At 41.9% G+C, this 17317-nt stretch overlaps 1 protein-coding gene across 3 annotated transcripts in view; it reads right to left on the bottom strand.

The window, feature by feature from the left end:
- Positions 1–17317, bottom strand: part of LOC137377545 (sorting nexin-12) — a 49213-nt gene that overhangs the window by 2155 nt on the left and 29741 nt on the right. For all 3 annotated transcript variants that reach the window (XM_068047257.1, XM_068047260.1, XM_068047258.1), the window contains exons 2-4: positions 3702–3797; positions 2052–2176; positions 1278–1368 (exon numbers count right to left, since the gene is read on the bottom strand). In XM_068047257.1, the coding sequence (XP_067903358.1) occupies positions 1278–1368; positions 2052–2176; positions 3702–3797 (312 nt within the window). The remainder of the gene's footprint in view (positions 1–1277; positions 1369–2051; positions 2177–3701; positions 3798–17317) is intronic.

The following is a 17317-nucleotide window of genomic DNA, read 5'->3' as shown; positions in this document are numbered from 1 at the left end:
GCAGTTTAAAGTCTATGGTTGGAGCCAAGGATAACATTTCCCACACTTCCTTACACAATATCCTGCTTACTTGTTTCCAGTATATTTTTCCCCCTCATTTCAGTTTTACTACATCAGCAGGAATGTTTTCAAAAACACTTTATTGAAGCTGTTACTGAACACGTAATAGTGAACAATCAACTCTGAACAGTTAGCCAACAGTGTCATTTGCCACAAAGTCGACACCACACCTCAAGATTTTTTAAATTAAGCTTATATACATTTTGCAGCGAGATATAACTCAGCAACTGTACAAAGAACTGTAGCACTCCAGACTTTTTAAATTAAAAAAAAAAATCCAGATTTACTATTCTTCGAACTTCTCATTTTTGGCTGAATGTGGCAAAGATAAATAAAAATCAAGGGTGTGATGTCACCATATCTAGTAGACATATTGATTTTACCAAATTTGCATTATGCTTATAAAAATTACTCGTTAAAGCCTAGTTACAGGCAAGTACTCAGCTGTAAACTTGCACTGTAGACCTCCATGGGTTTAGGCATCTTACAGTTCTACTTTTGTTCATTTACAGTGCTCTTTAAAAAGAGCTTATAAAGCCATTTCAGTGCATTACAGAACAGAGAAAATATATGTTGCTACACTGGCAAAGAGGAAGGGGTAATGGAACACATGTATGCAAGATCAGTGGGATTAGTTTAAGTATCTATGAAGGTTATCTTCAAGGGAAAAGCTTTAAGAGCCTAGAGTCTTTAGACAAAATTGTTCCAGTAGTATTTCAAGATGGCAAACATTTGCAGGGTACATAAGCTTTAATAGTTACAATATGAACAATTACAAGTTTAAACACCATTTGCATCAAGCCATACAAAAATTAGAAATTGTGTTTAACATCCAGAGGTCTGTGAGCTGAACTTTCATGAACTTTTATTTTCCTCCAAATGAAGTCATGGTGGGATTGGGTGGAAGATGCAACAGAAAAATAGAAAGCTTGAACAATCTGATAAAGCAGGCTTAGGTTTTTAAATCAAGGCAAGTCAAACCAACAGCACAAGTCCTGATACTCATTTTTGAACCTGCAGGCCCTAAGCTGCCTCTGATGGAATGCTGTGAGTTTGAAGGGGTGTTAAAAAGCCACATTAATATAGTCATGAAACCAGCAGTGTGTACTTTTTGAACAGCTGAGATTAGAGGCAAGTGATGAGAATGAAAGAACAGTGTGAAAATAAACAATTCACTGGAGGGAAGACCAAAGCACCCAGATGACCTACTGACGTACTTTGCCAGGTACGTAATTCCTATCGATGCTTTCCTCTTGTAAGAACATGTGCAGGCAGCGTTCATTCTGGGCCAATGGATGACCTGCAATTCTAAAAAAAAAAGAGAGGGAGAAGGTTAAAAGTAAAGAAAGAGTCTGGAGACATTATGATTTTAGTGTTCCATAACTGCCTCAGCATTTGAATAATAGATTGCAGTTGAATATTTCAATCTGTATGGCAAGTAGCTTTTCCAGTTGGAAAAGACATCTACTATAATGCTGCTTCATTGCATTCCCCCCCACCCCGCCCATTAAAAAAAAAAGACCCTTTTAAAATGATATTCTATCCCATGCTCACTTGCAGCAAAGCATTCCAGATCCTAATAACTGCTAATAAAACTAAACTCCCCCTTCATTCTTCCAATAAATTAAACCTATGCCACCTTAAATGTTTCCACTGGTTGCTACAATTTTCTCAAACTGCACTTTTAAAAAAAAAAATACTCTATGATCTACTGGAAACATCAGTTTTAGCATTACAAGGTCTTTTACAACAGAAGATTAATCAACCAACAATGATGCAATACCAAGATCAGTAGCTAGAGGTAGACACTTGTACTGTTTGAACAGGTCTTTGCCTGCTATTGAAAGCCAGGGATGCGACAGGTCAGAGGCTGCCCATACATGCAGCTTGATTATGAAAGTACAAGAATGTAACTGGGAACTGCAATGAAGTTTAAAATTAGAGAACCTTCCTGATTGGAAGGATGTATAGGAGTTAGTCACAAATTTTACTTGTTAATGAATTGTTCTAATCCCACTCTTCTTTCTTCAATAAAAGACTCTTCAAAAATTCCTTCGTCCATTCTAAATGGAAGCTGACGTTTCAAAGCTTTTCCTGGTAATGGTGGCACAACAATCTGTAGCGAATTATACAAAAAAAAAAATAAAAGTAATGCATTGACCATTCATCTAGTTCCCATTACCAGAGCATTTGAAAAATAAAATCTATTCTGGAAAGCCACGTTTCAAAGTGGATGTTTTACCATTTACTAAAAACAAACTAATAAGAAATTACTACACACTAGCATTGGAATGCTGTAAGATACTTTTTCAGCAATAGAATTTTTGAAGTATTTGTACATCGCTCACTGGTTCTATGCTGGTCACCCTGTTCCACTGCCACCCATTATTCCAATTGACAGTAAACATGCAATACACAATGGAAAACCTGGATATCCAAACTCTCCTGCCTTACTCAGGTTTCTCACTAGCCATGTCAGGAAACATGAGCAATACAAAAACAGACAAGACAACATAGGACAGTCACATTTTGTGAAAGGTAGTCTAGAAGCAGTCTTCCATCAGATGCGGCTTTTGTAAATAAAAAAAAAAGCATCCAATTTACATAATGCTGGTTTTTGCAGCAACATGCACCCCTGGGTAGTAGAGTCACTAGTTGGTTATTTGACAACCAAGAAGTGCATGTTTTAACCCTTTGCCAAGATAACCCCCAACCCCCTTGTTGAAAGAAACCACCACTGCGCTTTAATAGCATGTGCACTGCAAAAAATAAGCCAGGATTGCTAAATTACAGCATGCAGTAAGATCTAAGATTTGAGTTTGCATTTTGCAATGGTAATGATGGCAAAACTGTCAGTGTTTGCAGTCATTACTCCACTGAAATGGACAGCAAATAGTGAGTCCACACATGCGTAAAGCAAAGCTTAAAAAAAAAGTTGCGTCGGTGATTCTATGCTTTTCCAGAGGGGATGCTGTTGAAGTCTCTCCAGAATGCAATTCGTGACAAATCTCTGAATTGATGAGAACATCCACTCATTATGCTTAGTCTCACTGCAAATGTCCCAACAAAAAGTTACACCTTGTTGTATAAGGTGTAACTGGTTTCTAGACAGCATACTAAGTTCATAATTATTGCTGACACTCTCACCCTGGAAAGCTCATTTTATACATGGAATGTCAAATTTCTATTATGATAAAAAATGGATTCTACATATTTTAAGTTTATTACCTGAAATTTTTAAATTAAAATGTAAAGCAATTCTGTACTTTTAACTTCATGGTTTATTGTCTGAGAAGAATTCAATGCAACTGTTGCATTCCCTGCTTGCTGGCATTACTGTTTCTCAACGGCTGGAGAGCCCCTTAACTTGGCGCCAAATTTAAACAGCCGTAGGGAAAGGGGAAGTCCAGCCCAGAGATTGCTAGAGCTTTGTGGGCAGCTTTCTTAGGTCAGTCGTGAGAACTGCTGCTTTGCCTCAGACCACAATATGGGCCCAGAGGTGTTTGATTGCAAGTTTTACCCATTTTCACCGTTAGCATTTACTTAAAAAAAAAGTTTCAAATAATATGAAGTATAATTAACAGCATTAAAGATATATATCCCAATATACTTTCTCCTCAAACCTTTCCTATGGCCATTACCTTACTGTCTCTCTCCAGTTCACTTTTTAACCACTCAAAGTCGCTGTATCGCCTACGCACACACGAGTCCTTCATCTTAAAAATGGGAAGGTTTGTCTGCAAAAGGAAAACAGTTAAGCTTCAAGATTGCGTTTTTGTTTGTGCACTGAACTCTTAAGTTCTTCCATGTGCAAATCAATCGTCATACCAAAGACATTGGCGTCTGCATATAAACCAGCTTTATACCAGCAATAGGCCAACACACAAATGGTACAACATTCAGAACAAGAAATAATTAGGTGTAGTACAGTAACTGTGCAAGTGTAGCACTGAGTACTTAATTTCCTTTCCTGTTAAAATGCTTGCTTAACTCCTGGATAATTCAAAAGCAAAGTGAGGAAGGCAATAGCATCTTGCTTCTAAAACTAAAATGGAACAGAGTTGAATGTATGCACTGCATCTTGGTGTGGAGTGGGGGAGAAAGGGGAAGAGATAAAGGAAAAGAAATCCTCCAACCTCACTCGTGACACACCAACACCAATTTCTAGAATCATGTAGTTCATGATTAGCTTCCAAAAAAATCAAGGATCGTCTCTGGCCTTTCCCCTCTTACTCTAGCTTCACACTCAATCTCCAGATTAATTTCCTTCAGTAAGCCCATCTTCCCCATTCTTGAAACCTAATACTTCCTTTCTTCCAGTAGCATTTCCAATAGTTTTAAAATTACCTTTACAGCCCCTCCTTTAGAGAGGAACTATCTTTTGACCTCAGTCATTGTAAATAATTACCCTTTTAACTACCATCTTTTCATTCATTTGTCCCACCACACTCCCTTTTGAGCCACTCCAATCTGGTTTTGGACCAGTTCATAGTATCTAGACGGAATGTTGTCAAGTACACAAATCATAGTCTAAATGATTGCAACAGACCTCAGTTATTCCCTAATCCTTCAGCCTTTGTATTCCTTCACTTGATTACTTTCCTCCACTGTTCTCATGGTTCCTTTCCTTGCTGTCCTACAATCCCTTCAAGCAGTTTCTGCTTCTCAACAAGGTCACCTGCAATATGAGCAACATGGATAGGGAGGAAAGAGACTAAGAACATAGAATCATAGGATGGTTACATCATCCTCAGTGAACTCCCACATTTCTCCATCAATTCAGAAAACCTTTAACAGGTTGCCTTAAGTCCCTGTTCCAACAGTAACCAGTTTCTCTACGTAAAATGATAACTGATAAGCTATTAACAAATCTCTTCTGCATAGCCTTGAAATCCTTCACAATAGGACAGCCAAAATATGCCATAACATGCAAACATTTGTAGAATGAATTCCAATAGTTTTAAAATAAGGAAAAATCTTCCAGAATATTTTAGATGATTTGGGTGAAAACAGTATCAATTTGCCAGGATAACATATTACACCACACATTTCCAAAAACCAGCACAATCATAACTCCTGTCATGAAATTCACAATATGGGGTTAGGGGCAATTTACTGGCTTGGATAGAGGATTGGCTAACCAACAGAAAACAGTCAGGATAAATGGGTCCTTTTCTGGTTGGCAAGATGTAACTAGTGGGGTGCCATAGGGTTTGGTCCTCAGTCCCCAACTATTTACAATCTTTATAAAATGACTTGGATGCAGGGATAGAAGGCATTATAGCTAAATTTGCAGATGACACTAAAATAGGTGGGATAGTAAGTTGCAATAAAGAAATTTACAAATGGATATGGATAGGTTAGGCGAATGGGCCAAAATTTGGCAGATGGAGTTTAACGTGGATAAGTGTGAAGTTGTCCATTTTGGTCAGAAGAATAGAAAGGCAAATTATCTAAATGGAGAGAAACTTCAGAGTGCTTCGGTGCAGAGGGATCTGGGTGTCCTCATGCATGAATCGCAGAAAGCTAGTATGCAGGTGCAGCAGGTAATAAGGAAGGCAAATGGAATTTTGGCATTTATTGCTAAAGGAGGGAGTATAAAAGTAGGGAAGTATTGCTGCAACTGTGCAAGGCATTAGAGACACCGCACCTGGAGCAATGTGTACAGTTTTGGTCCCCTTATTTGGAGGGGTGTAGTTGCATTGGAGGCAGTCAGATCAGGTTCACTAGATTGATTCCAGAGATGAGGGGTTTGTCTTATGAAGAGAGATGGAGCAGTTTAGGCCTTTACTCTCTAGAGTAGAGAAGAATAAGAGGAGATCTAATTGAGGTATACAAGATGATTAAGAGGATTGACAAAGTAGACTAGAGAGGATGCCCCAGAGGAAACAATCTAGAACAAGAGGTCATAGTTTTAGGATAAGGAATAGCAGATTTAAAAAAAGAGAGAAGAAATTACTTCTCTCAAAGGGTCACGAGTCTGTGGAATTCACTACCCCAGAGTACGGTGGATGCTGGGACATTGAGTAAATTTGAGGAGATAGACAGATTTTTAATTAATAATGGGTTGAAGGGTTATGGAGAACGGGCAGGAAAGGAATGGAAGCCGAGATGAGATCAGCCATGATCGTATTGAATGGCGGAGCAGGCTCGAGAGGCTGAACTGTCTACTCCTGCTCCTAGTTCTTATGTTCTTATATGCTTGGTTTCCTTCTGGGCATATCTGAGGGACAGCAAGAAGTTTGGGTTACTATCAATTTAGTTAGTCACCATCTATAATCATTACCTCTTTGAAAAAAAGGCCAGCAAAAAAAAAAGTTTACAATTTAGCTGACTGTGTTCTTCCATTGACTCATCAAGCCACCTAGCTTAAGCATATCCATATTTAATAAACTCAAAAAAGTCTTAGTGCCTTTAGTTGCTGCCTTTACTCAAACATTGTTGAGGCAAGAAAGCAAAATTAAAAAGTTAATTAAATTTACCTGAGAAGGCAATGAAGTTTTTACATTCTCAAGTCCAAGCCCTCTTTTCCATAATCTTCATTTGAAGGGATCCTGGGTATGGATGCAAGATCTGTATATATCATATTGATCCAGAAGTGATTCATCCTTGCCTGATTTATCTGAATTATGGAGTTAACTTTTAACGATACTCAAGACAATTTTTATAGTGATCTTGAGGCATCAGCTCCAATAGCTTAGGTTGCTGCACAGATGACAGCTTTGCAATTTATTCTGGACTACTGGCTACAATTTTAAAATGTGAGCTTTCCTGAAGTAAATACAAAAATTAAGGCAACTTTACTCTGGACTAACATGCGCTGACTGATAGCAACATGCATGATATGGTTGGAGAGTTAGCTTGCTCTCCCAGATGCAGCTACAACATAGAAGTAACATGTGTAAAAAAAATAAAATGCTACACTTGTCCAACTACACCCAGCCCCCTCCAAAATAGGGTTAGATACAAAGTAGGCCTTGGTACAGATTAAAGTATGTGAAAATGTGAAGCATTCATTTTATTCCCTTTCACAAGCAGAGTTTAAGTTTTACAATCATCCCTATGTTGTTTTATCTTTTCATTTAAGAGAATAGTTCAACAGCAAGAGGACAGATCTGCACAAAACACTATCCAATGATTGCTGCAAAGAGCTCCTAGCTAATTAGTTTCAAAAAGGTAATTTTAATTTTGACTTAACATCTAGTTGCAGACTTTGTCTCCTTTACAATATAAATAACCATCGCAAATACTGGAAGATTTAGTAATGTTATATCACTCCTAACATGCTTCATTATAGCCAAGCTTCTTACTCAGTTGATGTAACTCACACCCAGGTCAGGGAGGTTTGTGAGGCAGAGATAAGCTAGCATGGGGACAGTGCAGTTTTCAAATAGGGTAGACTCCAGTCCCCAACTTTCTCCCTTAGAAAGCAGGTTCTTCCCATACAAATTTGAGAATGGGAAGAGGGAAGAAATGAGAACCAGCAATAAACAACCTACACATCTTAAGCATGACTCAGGCTCCAAGTGGCCTAAAGAAAAAGCACTGACTAACTACAGTGTGGATAAGCTCAACTGTTATCTTCTGCATACATAAAATGTACTAGCTTATGTGTGGGGAGGGGAAACGGGTGCAATTTGTATAGTATTTTGAAGCCTACCAAGCATCTGGCAAGAAGTTTAGCTCATGCTTAGGGGCAGACTACACTTTAGGAGGAATACTGATCAAATTCACAAATTTAAGTTAATTTAATATTCCATTAGTACAAGTTCTTAGACAGAACAATTATACGCTTGCCCACATTCAAAAGGAACGTGCACTAGGAAGAACCCTTTGTGATAAACAAAAACATTCATCTTTACAAAGGCAAAGTACTGCCAATAATGGAAATCTAAAGTAAAAACATACTTGCAAATTTTATGTACACTGAAGATAACAATTGGGCTTATCTGCCCTGCAGTCTCAGCCAGCATTTCCCACGCAATTTGAGAGAACATGAACTTGCTTTCTAGGGGAGAAAACGGTTAAGTTTTACTGTTTTAAGTTCTTACAGTTTTAAAAAAATTGGAAATATTCAACAGGCCAGGCACTGAGGAGGGAGAAACAAATAGAAAGTTAAATGTTTCAGGTTGACAACTTTTCATCTGAACTGGAAAAAGTTGGAGATGCAACAAGTTTTAAGCAAGTATAGAGGCAAGGAAAGGAGACTGGGGTGGGGAAGAAGAACAAAGGGCTGAGATGAGATTAAATGACAAAAAGGATGATGGTAAAAAAAAGGTAAAAGATGATCTAGAGGTAACGTAAATGGTAACAGCAGAATCATCAACAGCTGCCACTCAAGAAAAAAAAAATGGGAGCAGAGGTTAGAATCTGAAATCATTGAACTCAGGTGTTGAATCTAGAAGGCTGTAAAGTGTCTAATCAAAAGGTGAAGTGCCATTTCTCAAGCTTAAGTTGAGCTTTATTGGAACAATGTAGAAGACAGGAGGACAGAGATTAGTACGGGAGTGGGGCTGAGAATTAATAGAAAAGGCAGGCAACCAGAAGCTAGAGATCACAGACTGAACAGATGTGTTCACCCAAGCTGTATTTGGTCTCTCCAATGTTGAGGGGACATCATGGCAGTGAACACAGTATAAATAAGTATAGGTAAACTGCTGTTTCACCATGGGAGTGTTTGGGGCCTTGGATGGTGGGAAGAGAAGAGCTAAAGGGCAGGTGTTGCATCCCCTGCACTTGCATGGGAAGACGATGGGGTGACTGTCAGAGTGGACTAGGGTATCCCTTTGGAATGTTGAAAGGAGAGGGAGAAGACTTGTTTGGTGGTGACAGAAATGGCATAAGATGGCCTGTTCAATATGGAGGTTGGTGGGAGGAAGGACAGGACAAGAAGAAAGCTACTGTGGTTCTGGGAGGGAGGGGAAGGGGGTAAGAGCAGAATGTGGGAAATGAACAGACATGGTCGAGGGCCCCCTCAAACCACAGTGGAGGAAAAGTAGGAAGACACATCAAGAACAAGAACACAAGAAATAGGAGCATGACCATATGGCCCGAGTCTGCTCCACCATTCAAAATGATCATGGTTGATCTTAGGAAGCACCAGTATAGAAGGCAGCATTGTCAGAACAGATGGAGACAGGGAAATTGGGAAAAGTGGAAATAGAGTCCTTACAGGAAGTGGGATGAGAGGGGCTACAAGATATTGATTGTCTCCATTTCTGGAGACAGGCAGTGACATCTAAGCTTTAAACATTCATTTTTACAAGTGTCAGCCTTGGCTTAGTGGTATGCACTCCAAGTCAGAAGGTTGTGGGTTTGAGTGCCACTTGAGATCTTGGTGCAGAGGGAGTGCTGCACTGCAGTGCTATGAGTTGCCCTCTTTCAGATGAGATAACAAACCGAAGCCCACTCAGGAGGCTGTGAAAGATTTAAACAGCAGGACAGTTCTCCCTAATATTTATCGCTCATCCAATAGCACCAAAAAAAAAAAAAATCTGGTAATTTTCTTATTGCTGCTTGTGCAAACTGGTTTCTGTCTATATTATAACAGTGACAACATAAAATATTGCACTGGCTATGAAATGCTTTGGGAAATCCTGAGGCCATGAAAGGCACTATATAAACAAGTTCATTCTTATTTAGGCCTTGGAAGTTGACTTTTAATTTTGAAGCTCCTGGTGTTCACCCTGTTAAGTCAGTCTTCCATAGTCTATAATTCTGCAGTCAGACTAAAGTAAATCCAGGAAGTGGGAAGTACCAGGCAGATTTACATTTGCAGATACTGAGTTTTAATGCAGTCTGAGGAATTGTTGGATACATGGTCATTTAATATTTTTAAATAGTAAAATTATTGCAATAGTCATATGGTTTATTTCAACTGTTGGAACACAGACCAGTGTTCAAATTATGCTGAACTGAGTGCCAGCCACTTCAGCTGTGCAAAGTCCTCATCAACATCGGAAGCATTAAGTTGAGCCGGCTTTCCTAAAGATTAGTCAAGCAACAGACCGATGGTAGTGATCAGTCATTCATCCCATCTCTGAAGTCCTGCTGACAGATGGGAAGAGGGAGGGAGCCATAGACAGTAGCTTATAGTCAGCTCAGCATAGCCCTAAGAGAGCTCAACATTGAACAAAGAACAAAAGAACACTACAGCACAGGAACAGGCCATTCAGCCCTCCAATCCTGCACAGATCTTGATCCCGCGCCTAAACTAAAACCTCCTGCACTTCCGGGGTCCGTATCCCTCTATTCATGTATCTGTCAAGATGCCTCTTAAACGTGTCTATGGTACCTGCTTCCACCACCTCCCCCCAGCAACAAGTTCCAGGCACTCACCACCCTCTGTGTAAAGAATTTGCCTCGCACATCCCCTCTAAACTTTGCCCCTCTCACCTTAAACCCATGTCCCCTAGTAACTGACTCTTCCACCCTGGGAAAAAGCTTCTGAATATCCATTCTGTCCATGCCACTCAACTTTGTAAACCTCTATCATGTCGCCCCTCCACCTCCGTTGTTCCAGTGAAAACAATCAGAGTTTATCCAACCTCTCCTCATAGCTAATGCCCTCCAGACCAGGCAACATCCTGATCAGCCTCTTCTGTACCCTCTCCAAAGCCTCCAGGTCCTTCTGGTAGTGTGGCGACCAGAATTGCATGCAATATTCTAAGTATGGCCGAACTAAGGTTCTGTACAGCTGCAGCATGACCTGCCAATTTTTATACTCTATGCCCCAACCGATGAAGGCAAGCATGCCGTATGCCTTCTTGACTACCTTATCCACCTGCGTTGCCACTTTGTGACCTGTGGACCTGTACGCCCAGATCTCTGCCTGTCAATACTCCTAAGAGTTCTGCCATTTACTGTATACCTCCCACCTGCATTAGACCTTCCAAAATGCATTACCTCACATTTGTCTGGATTATACTCCATCTGCCATTTCTCCGCCCAAGTCTCCAACCGATCTATATCCTGCTCTATCCTCTGACAATCCTCATTACTGTCCGCAACTCAACCAACCTTTGTGTCGTCCGCAAACTTACTAATCAGACCAGCTACATTTTCCTCCAAATCATTTATATATTCTACAAACAGCAATGGTCCCAGCACTGATCCCTGTGGACCACCACTTGTCACATCCCTCCATTCAGAAAAGCACCCTTCCACTGCTACCCTCTGTCTTCTATGGCCGAGCCAGTTCTGTATCCATCTTGCCAGCTCCCCTCTGATCCAGTGACTTCACCTTTTGTACCAGTCTGCCATGAGGGACCTTGTCAAAGGCTTTATTGAAGTCCATATAGATAACCTCCACTGCCCTTCCTTCAATCATCGTCACTTCCTCAAAAAACTCAATCAAGTTAGTGAGACACGACCTCCCCTTCACAAAACCATGCTGCCTCTTGCTAATAAGTCCATTTGTTTCCAAAAGGGAGTAAATCCTGTCCCAAAGAATCCTCTCCAATAATTTCCCTACCACTGACGTAAGGCTCACCAGCCTATAATTTCCTGGATTATCCTTGCTACCCTTCTTAAACAAACAAAGGAACATTGGCTATTCTCCAGCCCTCTGGGATCTCACCTGCAGCCAATGAGGATGCAAAGATTTCTGTCAAGGCCCCAGCAATTTCTTCCCTCGTCTCCCTCAGTATTCTGGGGTAAATTCCATCAGGCCCTGGGAACTTATCTACCTTAATGCTTTGCAAAACACCCAACACCTCCTCCTTTTCGATAATGAGATGACAGACTATCTACACTCCTTTCCCTAGGCTCATCATCCACCAAGTCCTCCTCCTTGGTGAATACTGATGCAAAGTACTCATTTAGTAGCTTGCCCATTTCCTCTGGCTCCACACATAGATTCCCTCCTCTGTCCTTGAGTGGGCCAACCCTTTCCCTGGTTACCCTCTTGCTCTTTATATATGTATAAAGAGCCTTGGGATTTATCTTAATCCTGTTTGCCAATGACTTCTCATAACCCTTTTTAGCCCTCCTGACTCCTTGCTTAAGTTCCTTCCTACTGTCTTTATATTCAAGAGACTCGTCTGTTCCTAGCCTTCCAACCCTTACGAATGCTTCCTTTTTCTTTTTGATGAGGCTCACAATATCCCGCATTATCCAAGGTTCCCGAAACTTGCCAAACTTATCCTTCTTCCTCACAGGAACATGCTGGTCCTGGATTCTAATCAAGTGACGTTTGAAAGACTCCCACATCAGATGTTTATTTACCCTCAAATAGCCACCCCCAATCTAAATTCTTCAGTTCCTGCCCAATATTGTTATAATTTGCCTTCCCCCAATTTAGCACCTTCACCCGAGGACTACTCTTATCCTTATCTACAAGTACCTTAAAACTTATGGAATTATGGTCACTGTTCCCGAAATGCTTCCCTACTGAAACTTCGACCACCTGGCCGGGCTCATTCCCCAATACCAGGTCCAGTACCGCCCCATCCCTAGTTGGACTATCTACATATTGTTTCAAGAAGCCCTCCTGGATGCTCCTCACAAATTCTGCCCCATCCAAGCCCCTAGCACTAAGTGAGTCCCAGTCAATATCAGGGAAGTTAAAATCACCCACCACTACAACCCTGTTGCTTTTACATCTTTCCAAAATCTGTCTACATATCTGCTCCTCTACCTCCCGCTGGCTGTTGGGAGGCCTGTAGTAAACCCCCAACATCATGACTGCACCCTTCCTACTCCTGAGCTCCACCCATATTGCCTCACTGCATGACCCCTCCGAGGGGTCCTCCCACAGTCCAGCGGTGATATTCTCCTTAACCAGCAATGCAACTCCCCCACCCCTTTTACATCCTCCTCTATCCCGCCTGAAGCTTCTAAATCCTGGAACATTTAGCTGCCAATCCTGTTCTTCCCTCAACCAAGTCTCTAATAGCAACATCATAGTTTCAAGTACTAATCCAAGCTCTAAGTTCATCTGCCTTACCGGTTATACTTCTCGCATTGAAACAAATGCACTTCAGACCACCAGTCCTGCTGTGCTCAGCAACATCTCCCTGCCTGCTCTTCCTCTTAGTCCCACTGGCCTTATTTACTAGTTCCCCCTCATTTATTTCACTTGCTGTCCTACTGCTCTGGTTCCCCCCGAACATGAATTCTTAAGAGCTTCAGATCAAAATAAACCCAGGGTAATCTCCTGCTGACCATCACCTGATGAATCAGTACTTATGTGCAGCATAATTTGGAGGAAGCATTAAAAAGGGAAGTCTTCAGGTCTTCATGTGACTTCCAATATGCTGACTGATTGGTTGTGCAGTAGGTGAAAGGAACTGACATGAAGGAGTAACTACTTAAAAACACACCCTCATCAACCTATAGCTACACAGAGTCATCAATAGCCTTGGTAGGAGCAACCAGTCAACAAAATGTTTTTACCAAGTAGGCTCTCCATGTAAAACACTTTGCCATGCCAAAGGTGAGATAGAGGAAGGATTGATCCAGCAGCCCAAAACTGGGTACCAGAGGTGTTGTGGTATTGGACTTGTTCAATAATCTTCCATCAAACCAGGATGGATCTTCTGGCTTAAAAACAGCAAGTGTAGAAGCACACCTCAGGAGCAGTATCAGGCAAAACCCACTATAGCATGCAACAGGCAGCCAAGCAGCCCCACAATCAATAGATCAGTGCAAAGCTCAGTCGCCCTACGAGGACCAGGGAAAAATGATAACGGACAGTTAGGTGACCATTGGTGCCTAGGAATGCAAGAGAAAAGGCTAAAGCATTTGCAAGGGTCTTCAGTCAAGTGTTAAGTGGAAACTCCAAGATCTCCTAATCCACACTACAACCACAATGAGAAATCATCAAACTATCTTCATATCAAAAGGTAGCATTTAGCTAAATGTGGCACAAAGGAACCCTAGCAAAATGCAACTGCAGGTCAAGAGGAAACACTTTCAGTGGCTGGAAATATAACCAACATTAAGATCTTGTGGAAAATCAGGCCAATTATTATAGCCCTGGAATATCACTGCCAGAGTGTGTCAGTATCTTTGGCCAACTATCTTCAGTTGCTTTAATAACTGACCTTCTGCTATGAAGGTCAACAGTTAGACTGTTTACTACTCTAGTTATATTCCATGCACAATTTCATTTTTGAAGTAGCCCACGTCAGCCTATAGCAGAACAAAGAACATTACAGCACAGGAACAAGCCCTTCGGCCCTCCAAGCCTGCGCCGATCCAGATCCTCTATCTAAACATGTCGCCTATTTTCTAAAGGTCTGTATCTCGTTGCTTCCTGCCCATTCATGTATCTGTCTAGATACATCTTAAAAGACGCTATCGTGCCCGCGGCTACCACCTCCGCTGGCAACGCGTTCCAGGCACCCACCACCCTCTGCGTAAAGAACTTTCCACGCATATCCCCCCTAAACTGTTCCCCTCTCACTTTGAACTCGTGACCCCTAGTAATTGAATCCCCCACTCTGGGAAAAAGCTTCTTGCTATCCACCCTGTCTATACCTCTCATGATTTTGTACACCTCAATCAGGTCCCCCTTCAACCTCTGTCTTTCTAATGAAAATAATCCTAATCTACTCAACCTCTCTTCATAGCTAGCGCCCTCCATACCAGGCAACATCCTGGTGAACCTCCTCTGCACCAAAGCATCTACATCCTTTTGGTAATGTGGCGACCAGAACTGCACGCAGTATTCCAAATGTGGCCGAACCAAAGTCCTATACAACTGTAACATGACCTGCCAACCCCTGTACTCAATACCCAGTCCGATGAAGGAAAGCATGTCGTATGCCCTCTTGACCACTCTATTGACCTGCGTTTCCACCTTCAGGGAACAATGGACCTGAACACCCAAATCTCTCTGTACATCAATTTTCCCCAGGACTTTTCCATTTACTGTATAGTTCACTCTTGAATTGGATCTTCCAAAATGCATCACCTCGCATTTGCCCTGATTGAACTCCATCTGCCATTTCTCTGCCCAACTCTCCAATCTATCTACATTCTGCTGTATTCTCTGACAGTCCCCTTCACTATCTGCTACTCCACCAACCTTAGTGTCGTCTGCAAACTTGCTAATCAGACCACCTATACTTTCCTCCAAATCATTTATGTATATCACAAACAGTGGTCCCAGCACGGATCCCTGTGGAACACCACTGGTCACACGTCTCCATTGAGAAACTCCCTTCCACTGCTACTCTGTCTCCTGTTGCCCAGCCAGTTCTTTATCCATCTAGCTAGTACACCCTGGACCCCATGCGACTTCACTTTCTCCATCAACCTACCATGGGGAACCCTATCAAACGCCTTACTGAAGTCCACGTATATGACATCTACAGCCCTTCCCTCAATCAACTTTGTCACTTCCTCAAAGAATTCTATTAAGTTGGTAAGACATGACCTTCCCTGCACAAAGCCAGAAAAAAATTCAGACTTGGTCTAATAGTTAACATTTGGGCCTGACCTTCAACAGCACTGTTGCCAATGCCCTACCAACATCTTGGTCACCGGAGACCAGAAGTGTAACTGCACCAGCCATACCACAGCAAGGCTACATGAGCATGAACAGAAGCAGACTGCACTGCCGAGTGGTTGATCTACTGACCCCTCAAAGCCTCTTCATCGACAAGGCTGAAGTTAGGAGCGTGATGGGAAAAAAAAAAAGTCAGCTCATCTAAATTAGGAGCAGCTGCAAAGCAAGGTCAACACCATCCAAACCAAAGCCCCTGCCCATTGGACTTTATGCTCATCCCCTCCTCCACCACCAGTACGTAACGCAGCAACTTATCAAACCTTCAACAGCATCACTAGACCATGTAGCCTCCAAGAATAATAATCAGGGGAATACCATCACCTCCAAGTCACAAACCAACCTAACATACCAAAACTAGTCCTTCACTGTCAACAAGTAAAAATCCTGGTATTGCCTTCACAATCCCATTGTGGGGATGCCAAAATCTAGAGCAGTTCAAAGGAAAAAAAAAAGTTAACTAGCCAACTACCATCTTCCCCAGGGCAACTTGAAGCCAGCAATAAATGTAGTCTTACCAACAATACCCACATCCCAAGAACTCCCAAGTATAACTAGCAGCTCTAAGCACATGTACATAAGTATTTTAAATAGTGAAGTCAGGTACATATACATTTTTTTCAATGCCAAATCTATGGTAGAAGAATGGAATTCAAAATTAAGGATGCACATGTCCTATTCAGAAGACTGTGTGGGCATATATTTGAGAGTCAGTCGTACAGCATAGAAACAGGCCCTTCGCCCACTGCGTCCATGCTGACCATAATCCCATATCCCTCTATGCCTTGCTCATTCAAGTACCTGTCCAGATGCCTCTTAAAATGTCACTGTTCCTGCCTCCACCACCTCCTCTGGCAGCTCATTCCAGATACCCACTATTCTTTGTGTGAAAAATTTATCTCTGATCTCCTTTAAACCTCCTCCCTCTCACTTTAAATCTATGCCCTCTAGCTTTAGTCACCCCTACCATGGGAAACAGACTCTGGCTATCTACCATATCTATGCCTCTCAATTTTATATACCTCTATCATGTCCCCCCTCTCAGCCTCCTTCGCTCCAGGGAAAACAGATCCAGCCTATCCAATCTCTCTTCATAACTCAAGCCCTCCAAACCAGGCAACATCCTTGTGACTCTTTTCTGCACCCTCTCTAGCTTAAATCACATCTTTCCTGTAGTGCGGCAACCAGAACGGCACAGTACTCCAAATGCGGCCTAACCAACATTCTGTACAACTGTAACATGACGTCCCAACTCGAACTCAATGCCTCGGCCGATGAAGGAAAGCATGCCATACGCCTTCACCACCCTGTCTACCTGTGTTACCACTTTCAGGGAACTATGTACTTGCACCCCAAGGTCTCTGCTCAACAACACTCCCCAGGGCCCTGCCATTCACTGTGTATGTCCTGCCCTGGTTTAACTTCCCAAAATGCATCACTTCGCACTTGTCTGCATTAAACTTCATTTGCCAATCCCTTGCCCACTTTCCCAGTTGATCCATATCCTGCTGTAACCTTAGACAACCTTCTTCACTGTCCACTATACCACCAATTTTGGTGTCATCTGCAAACTTACTTATCATGCCCCCTACATTCACATCCAGGTCATCAATATATGACAAACAAGAGGGCCCAGCACCGATCCCTGCAGCACACCACTGGTCACCGGCCTCCAATCAGAAAGACAACCCTTCACTACCACCTGCTACCTCCCATCACCAAGCCAATTTTGTATCAAATTGGATA

The sequence above is a fragment of the Heterodontus francisci genome, chromosome 15, assembly GCF_036365525.1.
Source record: "Heterodontus francisci isolate sHetFra1 chromosome 15, sHetFra1.hap1, whole genome shotgun sequence".
Classification (NCBI taxonomy): Eukaryota; Metazoa; Chordata; class Chondrichthyes; order Heterodontiformes; family Heterodontidae; genus Heterodontus; species Heterodontus francisci.
The sequence above is the reverse complement of the archived record's forward strand: the minus strand, read 5'-3'. Positions and strand labels throughout refer to the sequence as shown.